The 14,872-nt window shown below is 42.9% G+C and overlaps 1 protein-coding gene across 3 annotated transcripts; it reads left to right on the forward strand.

Moving 5' to 3' along the window:
• Positions 1-1,955: 1,955 nt before the first annotated feature.
• Positions 1,956-13,073, forward strand: LOC110470663 (haloacid dehalogenase-like hydrolase domain-containing 5). Of its 3 annotated transcripts, XM_085590777.1 has the most exons (9): positions 2,257-2,385; positions 4,382-4,591; positions 5,259-5,371; positions 6,068-6,161; positions 7,347-7,380; positions 8,242-8,416; positions 9,717-9,905; positions 10,725-11,122; positions 12,936-13,073. In XM_085590777.1, the coding sequence occupies exons 1-8, from the start codon at positions 2,272-2,274 to the stop codon at positions 11,119-11,121; spliced, it is 1,326 nt and encodes a 441-aa protein (XP_085446903.1). In that variant the 5' UTR covers positions 2,257-2,271; the 3' UTR covers position 11,122; positions 12,936-13,073. The 3 variants fall into 3 exon arrangements, with proteins under 3 accessions (XP_085446904.1, XP_085446903.1, XP_021386155.3); XM_085590778.1 differs by lacking the exons at positions 2,257-2,385; positions 12,936-13,073 and adding an exon at positions 1,956-2,113 and having other exon boundaries at positions 10,725-12,903; XM_021530480.4 differs by lacking the exon at positions 12,936-13,073 and having other exon boundaries at positions 10,725-12,903.
• Positions 13,074-14,872: the final 1,799 nt, after the last annotated feature.

Genomic DNA, 14,872 nt, shown 5'->3' on the forward strand with positions numbered 1-14,872 from the left:
TCCCCTACTGCTCTTGGCTCGTGAATCCTGGGGCAGGAGGCAAGGTAGAGCCTGCTCAAAGTCTTATGGATGACTAATATTTTTGTACAGGTCTGAATGAATGGCATTTGAAGGTGGACATCTGCAGCCATGGGGAATCTCTGTCTAAGGAGCAGAGTATTGAACAGCCATGTCTGGGACTGTTCAGCATTTCTGGATGCTCTCAGTATTTATCTATTGCAATCTGTTGTGAATAATCCACTCCAGAACAATCAAAGCTCTAAATTATAGACACAAGCTTTGTGTTACTTGATGAAGTGATAAAAAAAAAAAAAAAACCCAAAAACCAGAATTGAAAAAGTGGAAAGCATAGCTGCTAAATTAAAACCTAAAAAAAATCCAAAAAAAGCCCAGAATAAATCAAAAGCTCAATTATTGGTAGCAAGCAGACAACTAACATCACAAGCACATTCTTCTCTCTTCTGGCAGCAGTGCAACTTTCTCTGCTTTATAAGAAAGCAGCAAACAATGTCTATGGCTTAAATTTGTTGTAGATTTGCTTAACTGTATACTGGAGATAACCAAATCAGATTTAAGCAGGGGAAAAACAGCCTGATACAAGTCTGAGGGCTTGGTAATACCAGTGGTAGATCCCTCTGTCACTCTGAATCTATAAAAGAACACAAGGGTAAAGGCAGATCAGGGACAGAGTGATGATAACAGAAATCCAAAAGCAGAATAAATTGAAAGAATGAGAAAAAAAACAACAGGATTGTAATTACATTCATGTTCAAAGGAGTATGACCAACATCATGATGTAAAAGGCAAGTTTATAAGACAGGGCTAGTCTCTGCCAACCAACACAGAAAAGGAATAAATGCACAAAACTGCAGTGTGTAACTGCAAGGCAAACTGGCTGCTGCCTGGCCCTGCTGTGCTGGGTCCTCTCTCTGTAGCTCTATGTGAAGCATTTTTGAGCTGAATGCTCTTGGCTGCATCTGAGGGAACAAATTGCAGAGTAATTATTTCCCACAATGGCCTATAGCAAAATGCCCGTGTCCTGCCAGGCTGTGGAATTGCTGGTGGAGTCAGGGTGGGGAAGTTGCTGTGGTCACAGCTAGGAAATGGATCCTGTTTGTGCTGGAGAATGGAGCAGTGGGCAGGCTCTGCCTCAGCTCTGCAGGTGCAGCTGTGTGTGTGGTGCCAGGCTTATGGCTCATACCATCTCTGGAGTGCCTCAGCCCTGAACACATCCAGGTTATAAAGCAAATACTTTCTGCCTGCTTCAGAGTTCTGCCCTGTGTGTGGTCCTGGCTTAAGCTCTCTAATTGTTCTGTCTGATGCATCCATTTGGTTCTGCTTTTGTCTCTTAGAAATGCATTTGTGTGTTTCATATAATGCCAGCCACGTCAGTGGTGCAGATGGAAGGCCACCTTCCCTGTTCTGTGTCCTGGTGAGTGCAGTGCAGTTGCTGAAGGATCAGTTTCTCCTTGCAGTCAGAGGGGTGCTGAGGAGTATTTGTTGGCAGCACTAGGAAATAAGTGTATTAGCGGATGAGCAAGATAAACAGAGACAGCTTTGCAGAGTGTCCATTAGCTAATGACATTTTGTACTGCTTGTTTCACTTTCAAGTCTATCTGTAGGGGTGCAGAGCTGAGGGACTGGTGTTTGTGAATGTTAGATTTTTTCCCAAAAGACAAATCACAGGCTGGAAGTGACCACTGTGGGGTATCTGCTCCAACCTCCCTGCTCCAGCAGGGCCATTCCAGAGTGCAGGGCACAGGATTTGTCCAGACACTTCTGGGATAGCTCCAGTGTGACAGCTCCACACCCTCTCTGAACAATCTGCACAGGGGAGAAGTTCTTCCTGGGCATCAGTTCCTGCTCGTTCCTTGTGTCCAAATGTTTGGCACCACCAAGCAGAGCCTGCTCCATCCTCTTGGCTTCACTCTCAGGGCCGGACACGCCCAGCTCCCTTGGCCTTTCCTCGTAAGAGAGATGCTGCAGTCCCTTCATTTCTTGGCCGGGCAGAACCAGACAGAATGTTTCTTCTGATCTGTTACTAAATTAAAACACGGTTGTCTCCTCGGCCGGAATGTTGTGCTGGCTGCTGCTCGCCCTGCTGCCAGCCGCGGTGCGCCGGAGGGGCCGGGGCGGGGGCCGGCCGGGCGCGGGAGATGCCGGCGGGCGCCGCTCCGCCGCCGGGGCTGGCGCCGGCCCGGAGCGTGTGACGCTGCCGTGAGCTCACGCCGGGCCGGGCGGGGCGGCCGCCGGCCCCGCACTCCGCTCGCCATGCGCCGGGCGCTGCCGCCGCTGCGCGCCCTGCTCGGGGCCGCCCGCCCGCCGCGGCTCCCGGCGCGCCGGGGGATGTGCGGCCCCTTGGCCGGGCGGAGCGGGCACAGCGCGGTGAGCGGGGCCGGGGCCCGGGCGGGCGGGCCGGGGAGCAGAGAAAGCGAAACGGGCGCGGCGGAGCGCGGCCGGGCCACCCGCCGTGCCCGTGGCCGGGGATGCCCGGGAACATCCTCGCTTCCCCGGGACGCCGGGATGGATTTCCCGGGCACTGCTGGCCGTAGTTCCCGTCCTGGGGCTGCGTGTGCTCTGGTCTTCCAGAGCGAACGAGGGAAACTCGTTCCGACTACTGCCGGCTCTGTCCCTGTGGTTGGGCAGCGCGGCACAGCACTCCGATCACCAACAATTTATTTACAGTCGAAAGGGAAACAAATCTGTTAACATCATTACCTCTGTATATCATTATATCTATCATATATATATATATATGTTCAGTTCCTTTCTTAGTGCTTTCCCCCCCTTTAATACTTTCTTTTTCTTCTTACTAGTATTACTCACTGTAAAATTCCCATTTGTAATCTGTTATCTATACATCTGTTATTTGTATGTTGCAAAATTAACGTAAAGAATCGCATCTGCTGCAAAATTCTTCCAATACCAATGTAATTTCAGCAGTTTCATGCACCCATTCACAAAGCCGGGGAAGACTGCTGTACATTTATTAGCAAGCCTTCAGCGGTATCTCTCCAGCAGTTGCGTTATTTCTGACATAACTTTCCTGAAACAGGTGCAGACTATGTGGAGACAAGGACTTCAGGTGTTTTGTTCTTTAAATTAAAAGGGTGATGATTCTACAGAGGAGAGAGCAGAAGGCTTCAGGGGGAGTTCTTGCATGTAATGACAAAAACCCAGGCTAATTTAAATGAATGAGAATGCAATATATTTACAGTGTTGACGTTATTAACTCAGGCTGCCTAGGGGGGTGGATTTCCGCTGTTGTTTGATCTGCATCCCGATTCCCAGCAGTGCCTATCCCTGTGCTGTGCCCAGCGGCAGAAAAAATGTGGTGGGTGACTAACTGATGTGGAACAAAGTGCTGCTTGCGTGGGCAAAGTGCCCTTCTCCTGCACAGGAGACACGGTGGCTGTGGGTGTGTTCCCTGAGAGCTCTGGTAGCAAAGGCTGTCCCACGTTCCAGGGCTGCAGTCCTCTCTGTGCCTGTTCCCCTCATCGTGCTCAGCCTTGGCCCTTAACCCTTCCCTTTTCATCACTGACCATAAATCCCAAGGTCCCTGTTTTCTGCTTTAGGCTCGGGAGAGAAATGAGCTTTAGATGATAGGTTTTGTTCCATGCTTTTCCAGCCTGATCCAGTAACAATTTCATTGCTCAGCAGTCCTCTCTCTGTCTCTCCTCCTTGCCCTTATCACCCAGCTCATCCTTCCTCGCTCTCCTTGCCAGGGCTCACCAAGTCCAGCTCTTCACTGCCTCTAAGGCAGGCAAGGAGATAGATTTTAGTAACTCGAGCAGCACCTTGGTTTAAGGAGGTGCTGATTTTCCCAGTTAGTCTGCCCTATGTGAAACTAGGACTGAAGCCATGTGTAGGAGCACAGCAGTCACTTGGTTGTAATCAAACTCTTGTGGAACAGAACAGTTTTACTACAAACACCTTGTAAAGGAGCAGCCAAGTACAATACTTGTATCCAAGACCTGCCTACTACTGAAAAATCTACTTTTGCATATTTTGTTAGTATTCTGTGAGGGCCAAGCCATTAAAGTGTGACTCAGTGGCGCAGCAGCATGTATTTTGTACCTCTTGGCATCAGTTTAAGTTAATTTTTCCCTATCTTCTGAAACAGTCTGGACCTATTTGTAAGGCAAAATAGCTCTCATGAGTCTGTATGGATAAGGCAGAGGGAGTTGTGGTGCTCCTTGTGTCAATGTATTTTTAGCATGAAGATGTGTCTGTAAGGCACATTAAGGTGTGCAGTATTATAGATCCCCTGCTCTCACTGGAGGTGTCTGTTCTTAGGGGGCTTTAGCTGCTGTAAACTCTATTAAATATATGTAAGGACAGGCATAACTAATGGACCCTTTGATTTCATCCCTCCTTCCAGCTCAGCGTGCTGCCATCCTTTGGATTTCTCTTTGACATTGATGGGGTGCTGGTGCGAGGGAGGACCCCCATTCCTGCTGCCAGAACAGCCTTTCAAAAGCTGGTCAACTCTCAGGGACAGTTCCTGGTGCCCGTGGTCTTTGTCACCAATGCAGGCGACTGCCTGCGCCAGAAAAAAGCTGACCAGTTGTCTCACCTGCTGGGGGTTCCCGTGAGTCACCTAAATCCATTTACTTCATTAGCATGTTGAATGTGTCAGCTGTATTATATTCTATTCAGTGCTGCTCAGTTCATCAGGTCTGTTTTTCCCTTAAGCCTCCTGACATTCTTTGCTGAAAGTGAAAAGTGCAGTTGAAAGCTAATGGCTTTTCTACTGGTAAAGGCACTGGTTTTTCCAATAGGGAAGCTAAAGATATTTATTTGGAAAGATGGTAAATAGGGATCCACAGGAGCATCTTTCCAGAATAATAGTCTTACTGGTTACTACCTGTCCTGTTGAAGGGTTAAAGAAATGTAAACTAAAAGAAGCTGATAATCTGGTACAATTAAATCAGAGCTGCAGTTTAGCACAGAGCCCACAGCTGGAATTAGTTCTGATACTCCTTCCCTCTTTACTTCTAAATTAATTTGGTGATCTTATAAAACCAGAAGAGAAAGGCTTGTTCACGTTGAATTGAGCTGGAAGCTGAAAGGGAGATGTATGATAATTTGTCAGTAAAGTATTTTTTTCTGGCTTATTATCAATACATCATTTGTGAAAGGAGAAAATGCTGATTGTTATGTAATTCCTGGAATCTCTCGCATCTGTTAATTGAATCTATATATAAACAACTTCTCTGAAAAACAACAGACTCCTTTTGTTTTTAAATCCCAAACAGATTTCCCAAGATCAAGTGATGATGTCACACAGTCCTCTGCGGATGTTCAAGAGTTATCATGAAAAATGTGTCCTGGTATCTGGACAAGGACCCCTTCTTGATATTGCTCAAGAGTATCTTTACAAAAAGAGTTTAAAAAAACCATCAACTTTCTGTCAAAGTGTTTTTCTTAATCAGGTTCAGGGGCTACTATGGATGAAGTGAAAATCAAATATTTCAACCCTACAAATGCAGTAATAAATAGTAATGGTAGTTCCTAGTATGGTGCCAAATTTATGTTTTGAATGTGGTTTTATACTAAGTGCCCAAAGAACTTGAATTATATTGATATCATGGTGGTATCAAAATTTCAAACTGTAACTTAATAACATTAGCTTTCGCATAAACATTGCTCAGGCTTCCATTAAGTCCCTTCTGCACTTTTTCCTTTAGTGGGATTTTCATTGAAGTTGGTGTAAATCATAAGTTGTAAAAATGTATATGCAACTTTTAAGCATAACTCTATTTGAAGTACAAAACTGAGAAAAAGGTATTGAGAGAACGTTCCAGTTAACAGTCAAAATTCATTAGGCCTGGTTAAGAGAGAAGCAGATGAGAAGACTGAAAACAAAACAGAAGAACTTTGATCTCTCATTTATCAGCAGTGAGGCAATCACCTTTTTGTCTCACAGGAGGAAAATTTGTCTTTGATGTTGCTTTCATTGCTAACTAATTTGTCAGCTGAACACCTTTAGATGGTTAAGGTGGAATGAGCAGTTTGAGAAGCTTTTCCTGTGAGCAGCTGTGTGTCCTTAGCTGGTGTGCCCCAGCCTTGGTTTCTGCCAGCCCATCACCATTGACACCCTGCGGGAGAAACGCCCTCTGCTCGATGCAGTTGACCATGACAGAAGGCCCAACGTCCTGGTGAGTGAAGATTTTTGTTTCAAACCTCTCTGTTTGCTCCTTGCATGACATCCTATAACATTATTTAATCAATATTTAACTACCAAGCTAATGCTGATGTTCTTACATTGTATTTTGACTTTGCCTTTCTGCTTCCTTATTTGTTTTATTACAACATTCTCAAGAACAATTCTTTTCTCTTAGTAGTAATTCTTTAACCCAGCCTTTGATTTTGTAACCTGCTGTTGTGGGAAAGCTCGCACAATCTAATACAGATACCTAATGCAAAATCTGTCTTGGAAAGCTGATTAGCTTCCTCAGAAAGTGTAGAAGGTAACATAAGCTTTTCCCTGTATATATGATTGTGTTGTCATTGTTTCTAACCCATGGGGTTGCTTTGATTGGAAATGAATGCTTTGAAGATAAATAATTTTCCCTCAAAGGGCTCCCATTGGTGTTTATGGCATTATTGAAATGTCAGCAGTAGGTACAGTGGTTCCAGTTGAATTGTGCAGAATTTAAAGCAGAAGTGAATGGCTGGGTGTGCTGTACATGTTCAGGGCCAGCCTACAAAGTGGATTTCCCCCCACTTGTAGCAAGGACATTCTCTGGCACACAGAATCCGTAACTCAGCTCCTCACCCATGTGGATGGGGGAGGTCAAGAGCCTGTTAAAGTGTTTGTCACCACAGAGAGTAAATAACGAAGTGAAAACTCTCAATTGTTTAGCAAATATATTACATGTTATACAGTGCATTCTTTATTAGAAGTGTTAAAGAAAAACATCTCAAAAACTATTTTTCAAATATCTTGGTACTACTGGAGGCCTCTTACTCCTGTGTAAAAATACACATTCATACTTTTATACACAAGTAGTTAAAACAACTAATTAAACAAGTAATTTAAACAACTGAAATTACAACACAAGTAATTTTAACAACTGGAGTTAAAAAACTCCAGGGGTAGCTGAGGAGAAGCAGGAGGCAGGTGCAGGTACAGCACAGTCTCTGCTGTCCCTGTGCCAGAGATGTCACTTCAGAGAGGAAACACAAGTTTCTGAGTGAACTGACGTCAGGTATACACCAATACAGAGTGCATTTCCTGCTGGAGGGACAGGAGGCAGCTCTGGGAGCTGTGCTTGAATTTATTCTGTTAAAAATAGATGTTTAATCTTGTAGAAAACTTTCACTTTTTTTTCTTATTGCAGTCCCCATCTGCTGTGGAGCTTCCCAAGATTGAGGGTCAGTTATCTTTATTTAACTTGCATCTATTCATTAATAAATGAAATATTTTATTTTATTATCAGAAATTATTTTTAGATTGTTGGGCACTTTGAAAATTTGTCTGAGACAATCCAAAAATTTCCTTGTTAATGACATCTGTCATTCATTTGAAAGCACCATGTGTTGTAAAGCTGGTTTTTATTGTGTGCAGTTTTCAGCCACTGGGTTTGAAGTTTGAAGGGTATATGTGAGGTCTCCTTTTCTTTTCATCTGCCTTTAACAGGCTGTTGTTGCCCTCCTTTCATAAATGAGGAATGAACTGATGTTCGTTATTCAGAAATAATTGGTCTTGCTCTTACAAGTAGTCAAGAGGCAGCTGTAGTATGAGTCTTGTGTTCACTCTTATCTCATCTGAACTGCAGGAAAGTAGAAATTGGACCTTAGGATTTTAAAATACCCATGTCAGATTATTGCTGGAGACCAAAGCAAATTTTAAAAACAACATCCAAATTTTGTTCTGAGATGAACAAATTAACATCTCTGGTGTTGTATTTAAATACTGTGTGTAAACAGAGAACTCATAAGTTATGGAAGACTTAGAAATACAATTTAGAAGTTAATATTGTAATTTCTGGAGAAACCTCACCTGTAAAATAAAATTCCTAAACCTGTAGATTTTGCAGTGGGGTCTTAATACTTCTGAGATTTTCTGTGAATGAATGGGCATGTGATATATGAAGCCCCTAAATTAATGTGACTGTTTGATAAGTTCCTGGTTATATTAAATGACTTGTCCAGTCTCTTTAGGCTAAGTTTTAGGCCCCATGTCAGAGACTCTGTCAAAACTCCATGACTGTTCTGTACCTGTGGTTCTCACAGCTGTGGTGCTGTTTGGGGAGCCAGTCAGATGGGAGACCAGCCTGCAGCTGATAATTGATGTTTTGCTGACAAGTGGCTATCCTGGAAATCCCTATGGGCAGGAAAACTACCCTCACATTCCCGTGCTGGCCTGTAACATGGACCTGATGTGGGTGGCTGAGGCACAGTCCCCAAGGTGAGTGCTTTATTCATGTAATTGGGATTTATATGGGGCTTCCTCATTTTTCCAGTAGGATTCAGAGCCGACACTTGAATACAGAATGTTTGATGGAGCTTCGCAGCAGGGCTTGGCTTTGAATGCAACGTCTCTAATGCACTTTCAGCTAATGCTGCCTTGTTGCTGGCTGCATTATTGCATCCAGGAAATCAGTTCTCAAGAGAAAAGCTGCTTTTAAGCTTTAAACCCTTTTGTTTCCTCACTCCCAGAACAGTGGAGAAAGAGAGGTTTTCCTGAGGGCCTCAGAGCCTTCGTTGAAAAGCAAAAATAAAAAAATTATCAAGGTTATTGATTTTTTTTCATTAGGTCCCTCTTTGGTATTTATCTTTTACTGGTAGGGTAAAGGACTGACCCTGCTGGTTGAAAGCAGTGAGTGGTTCTGAGCTGAGGACAATGCAGTGAGCTCTTTAAGGAGCACATGAAAAAGCAGGTAGAACATGCAGAGCAAGGTGCCAGGACCTTTTAGAATGGTTTTGTTTGATTTTGCTTTCAATAGAATGTACTTCTTTAATAGGTTTGTTTCCCCTCCCTTCCCCTGTCTGTAATTTGAAATAAAAACTTGTTACTGTGACTTGATTGTTGTCTCAGCCCTGGGTCAAAGATCTGCTCAGATACCAGTCTTTAGAAGCAGAGGCTATTTCTAATTAGCACTTTGGAAAAGCACTTTGGCTTCAGGCTACAGTAAGGCAGCCAGGATACCTCCAGTGAACAATTTTAAAATTATATAAATCTGTTGTGCCATCCCAGTCATGTGGGTTTATTTTGGTGTCTGTTTTTCATCTAATCAGCACTTAATTTTCAGTCAACCAGCTGCAGAAATGTTGCATGCTGAGTGGAATTTGACAGTTGCAGGACACAATTTATTCCTAAAAAATAATGAAGTAAAAAGCCTTGTTTGATGTTTTAAATCTGTGCTTAACGTAATTTGATTTGGTATTATATCTGTGTAGGTTTGGGCACAGAACGTTCATGGTTTGGATTTATATCTGTGTAGGTTTGAGCACAGAACATTAATGGTTTGGATTTATATCTGTGTAGGTTTGAGCACAGAACATTCATGGTTTGGTTTTATATCTGTGTAGGTTTGAGCACAGAACATTCATGGTTTGGATTTGTGTCTGTGTAGGTTTGGGGATGGACCATTTATGGTTTGGTTTTATATCTGTGTAGGTTTGGGCACAGAACGTTCATGGTTTGGTTTTATATCTCTGTAGGTTTGGGGATGGAACATTAATGGTTTGGATTCTTATCTGTGTAGGTTTGGGCATGGCACGTTCATGGTTTGCTTGGAAAACATTTACAAGAAGATCACTGGCAAGGAGCTGAAGTACGAGGCATTGATGGGCAAGCCCAGCAGGCTGACATACCAGTATGCAGAGCACCTGATCCGTGCCCAGGCCCTGCAGAGGAGCTGGGAGCAGCCCATCCAAACCCTCTATGCTGTGGGGTAAGCTGTGCTGAGCCCCACAGGTACAGCAGGGAATCCCAGACCCTCTGTGCTGTGGGGTCAGGTGTGCTGAGCCTGACAAATACACCAGGAAAATACTCACAGTGTAAATGCCAGCCAAGAAAAACACACAACTCTTACCAGCTTGTTTCACCTACCATTAAGACCATCTAACTTTCTTGGTGGTATGCTATATTTCTTGTGACATTTCTAATCTTAAAAATTAATGATGCTTTGCTGGTTTTATGTGTAATTTCTACAGAAGCACAGAAGGTGTTTTATATGCAACTAAGATTTCTCCTGATTTTTTTTTTCTGCAATAGGCTGTGTAAATCTAACAACAAAGTTTTGCCTGGGTGTTTATTCTATTAGGTTGAGTTGGTGTAACACCAACTGCCTTTGAGCAAAGGACAGTTAGATACTGTAGAGCTAGACTTTATCTCTTAGGTCATTTAGGTTGGTCATATGCTACTGCGTGTGTTGCCACATCATAGAACCCTTTTCAGAGAAGAAGATAAAGCTGTATTGTATTAAAGACTTTCAGAATCTCCAAGATGTTTGGAAATATAATAAGGTCATTCATGGGCTGCTCATACCTCGATTTTCTCTCCCCTTGCCCCGATCTGCAATATGGAGAGTGATTAATTTTTTCATGCTTCATGAAAATGGTGCAATAAGATAGCTGCAGGGCTGGACTTCTCCGTGTCTGCCTGGTTCCACACCAAGTGGTGTAAAGTATGCAATAAACTGTTGGATGGGAATGGTAAGAATGCCTTTTGAGAGCTGAAGCTGCAGTGCTGACTGAGTTTCTGGTTTCAGGGACAATCTGATGACGGATGTGTATGGAGCTAACCTGTACAACCGCTACCTGCAGGAGAGCTCCAGGACAGGCTCCAAACCCCGTCTGCAGGCCAAGGCTTCAGCAGGCAGAGCCCCTGCCCTGCTCCCCCAGGCCCACGAGCCTGGCCTCAGCTGGCAGAACGAGCTGGCACCTGCAGCTGCTGCCCGCTGCAGGTCTGTGCTGGTCTGTACCGGGGTGTACAGCCCCCACGGCGAGGTGGCCCTGCCCACCAGGGACAGCATCACTGAGAACGTCTTCCACGGCCACAGGGATTTCACCTTCGACCCTGGCTTGGTGGAGCCAGACCACATTGTGCCAGATGTGGATGCTGCTGTAGACCTGGTCTTCCAGCTGGAGAACTTTGCACCTCATTGAGGTACATAATTTCTTAAGGACCACTCAGTGCTGTGCTTTTCTTGCCCAAAACACACTGTACTTTACAAGAGTGCCACAAACTGCTGCCTTCTAAATTTTTTGCCCTCTGAATTAATACAACCTTCTATTAGGTATGCTTATCAGTAGTACATATAGGTACATGTGTGTATTTAATTATATTAAATGTCAATAATGCTTTTTATAGAGCTTCTAAATATGTAATTTATGGCTGGAGTTGCTCTTTACTGTCTTCCTCTTTGTTATGCTAGGGACTTTAACAGCAATATTTCATAGTAGCCTATTCATGTACTGGTACTTAAATCCCTTCATGAAAGTACCTCCTTTATTTTGCTGGAAGATTTAGCTTTCAGGTGTTGAGGATCTTGAGGATATGAGATTGTGGTGCTGGGTTACTCAGCCCACTCCACGTGGGCTGGCACAGAGCACAACATGTATTGTTGCCTGGCATTCCGCAAGTACTGAATGCTCCCTTCAATCAGAGTGCAGTTCAATTTGTTCCACCTTGGACTTGCTCTCATCTGACCTGCTGCTGCCTTCCTCGTGTCTCTTTTCCCATGTCCCTGGAGTTTTATTGCTCTTCTCTGCTGTGTGAATCCTTAACCGTGTTGGAACTCCCTAGTCCTGGAAGGGAAGCAGATCAGGGTGCCCTCTGTAGCCTTTTTGCTCTTTGCCTTTCTATCTCCACTTTCTTTTTTTGCACTTTTTAAAAATTTTTTAAAATTTTTTTTTAAGGAATTGTGAACCTTAGAAAGCTTTAGCAGTTTTGTTTCATGTGTTTCTGTGAGTTGGGACTTTATACTGAATCAGTGACTATTGCTCAGCCAAAAAGTGCCTCCTAATTTACTTGAAGCCACTGTGGTAATTAACTGGCCTTTAGTGTAATATATTTCATCTCATGTCAATGTTATGTGTTGTTTGGTTCATGGATTTTATAGCTGTTCGTTTAAAAAGAAAAAGTAATTTATTTTTTGTTATTTTTGTAAAATGCTTCTAAAGTTTTCATCCCAAAGATGCCTTTGAAAATATTTCTGTGTTATTTGTTATAACACAGAAGCTTGTGACATAAGTTTGGAAAACAAAACCCAATTAATTGTTTTAAACCAAAGTCAATTTACACACAAAGATCAATTCACATTAGGGAGTAGTTAGGTTTTTGAGATGGGTTTTTAAGGTTTTTTTTCTCAAATTAGAAATTGTACAAACAAAACTTGAGAGTTCATTTCTGCCAGCTTCCTGCAGGGCTGTCAGAATGACTTCCTGGCCAAATCCTTCCCTGCTCCTTACCCCAACAGCAACTCTGAGAGCTCACAGCTGCTGTGTAGTCAGATTTTGTTGCTGTGTTTCCTCTCTTTGCAGAGCACTGTAATCCCCTCTCCACTGTCAGGATTGTTGATTCATCTCTTGTAATGTTTCCTAAGCAGCTCTCAGTGTCTCGCTGGATGCAGTGTAAGGACACTGCTCTGAACAGTTCATTTCCTGCTTCTTCACTGGAAACCTATTTACAGCAGCACATTCTTGCCTTTTTATTGGTACAATGAACAGATAGCCACCTGTTTCTTTAGATATCCACCTCTTTCTTTACTTTTCTGTTAATATACCAAGTATTTGCAAAGAATGCCAAATCTAAGTAAAGATTGTAGTTTTGGAAGGTCAGGGTAATTTCAAGTCACATTGTTTCAGTACTAAAGCAGTACTCTCTAACTTTACCAGAATTGGTGAAGCAAGGAATAAAAATGTTTGAAGTTGCTGAAGAACAGAAAATGTTCTGTTTGTTTCTCCTTTTTTCTCTACAGTTTGGACAAACACTTCAAAATGTTCATGAAGGAACTGTATATAGACCTCTTAGGTCTCACCCCTCATGGAAACATTAACATAAAAGGTGTTTATAGAACAGGAAGACTGACTCTTTTTCTCTGGCATATCACCAGTAAAATCTAAAACCCTCCAGCCTCAGAGTATTACAGATTCTCCAGCTCCATGGACTGACCTCCAGCTTGGTGAGGGCAGACCTTCAAAAAGCCAAAATACTGAAAAAACAGCAGATGAAGGAAATAAAGGAAATTAGAAAATAGTGACCTGAATAACACTACACACACAAGTCAGTCACCAAAAGGGGTGGAAATCTCTTCCCATCAGTGTAAAGGGGAGAAACTGGGATTACAAGAGTTTCTCAGCAACTCAGTGGTGTGCTGGTATTCTCTGTAACTTGAACAGCAATGGGGACTAACAGATATCACAGCATATCCCACACAGTCTGTACTACAATCTTCTGTCTAGACAAAGATGGATTCTTGGGTGATGAACTATATCCTGTTTTCAATGTTGACAGAAACAGGCTGCAGACTTAAAAAGTTTCAGGAAAGTGTTTCTGTGGTCACTTCTGTGAGCAAAAGAGATTAGTGCTTATTCCAAATAGCACAGGTGAGTTTACTTCGTGTAAAGATTGGTTTAATTTGTCTAATTCAGACCACCTGGGACTCAGCTGATCTTAATTAAAAGTTCTCCTCCTTGCACTGTATTGTCTTTTATCCAAGCTCATAATTCAGTACTGGGTTCATGCTAAACATGTCTTACAGTTTAACACCCAGCAGGTGATTTATGTATTTATTGGTTTATTTATTGACCTGTTCCTGAAGCAGAAGCAGCACCTGGAGTACAGGTAAGAATTTCTGTAACCTAAGAATCACATTTTCAATAGGATTTGGGATTGGTGTCTTGTTTTATGGAGTTGTATCTGGGAAAATGCTTTCTGCTACTTCAACACCTAACTTCCTGCCCACAGATGTGGAGAAAAAATATTCAGTTAACTATAAAAAATACAGGTATTTTTCTGCAGGTACAAACTACATAGTGAAAAGTCAGTTCACCAGAGCAAATGAGAAATGGTTGTAGTGTGTGTAGATGTCTTGTACCCAAAGTATTTCGTTTTCTTAGAGAATTCCAGGAAATGAGAAAAAAAATTTAAGTGCTCATCTCATGCACTTATAACAAGCCATTAAAAGGAAAAGTTGGGTTTTTTTCCCCATGCAGATTTAGAAACTCCAGTATAAATGTGTAGAACATGAGAAAATCCAGGTCAACCCCTCCCAGGAGCAGGAGATGTTACTCATGACACCTGCACAATTTCCCTCTCTCACCAATTCCCCAGCACACCAGTGCCAGGCCGGTCACAGCCACAGCGTCTCAGCAGTAAAAACGTGTCCTTAAAGAGAATAAAGTGACAAATTCAGCTGCACCCAGCACTCTGAGGAGCCAGCTCTAGAGCCTGGCCATTGCACTGACTCCTCTTTTGACACCTGAGGCTTTACTGAAGCAGCAGACAATGCAAACCAAGAAATTCAGTATTTGGCTCCTGCAGATCACAAACTCCCATCTGCTGACGTTCAAATTAAAGAGCCAAGCAAAAAGAAAGGGGTGTTGCTTTGTTTAATTTACAGCACTTCAACCAAATCCAGGATCTAAACACTCCCCAGGGGAGGTACAGTTGTTAATTGTTCACACTTAATTGCAAGCACTGAAAAAGGTATGTGCACTCCTCCAACACTGAGAATTTCAGATTTCATTTCTCATCTTCCAGACAGCTCTGCTGGAGAGTTTGCTAAGTGGGAACAATTGAAAGTACATGCATTTCTGGAAGTGATGAAGATTTGGGAGGATTAGAGGAAGTTATTTCAGCACCATTTGTTTAATTAAGGGTACATGAGGTCATATCTTGTGTAAAAGTAGACCA

Source organism: Lonchura striata, chromosome 12 (assembly GCF_050655825.1).
Source record: "Lonchura striata isolate lonStrDom1 chromosome 12, ASM5065582v1, whole genome shotgun sequence".
In the NCBI taxonomy this organism is placed as follows: domain Eukaryota; kingdom Metazoa; phylum Chordata; class Aves; order Passeriformes; family Estrildidae; genus Lonchura; species Lonchura striata.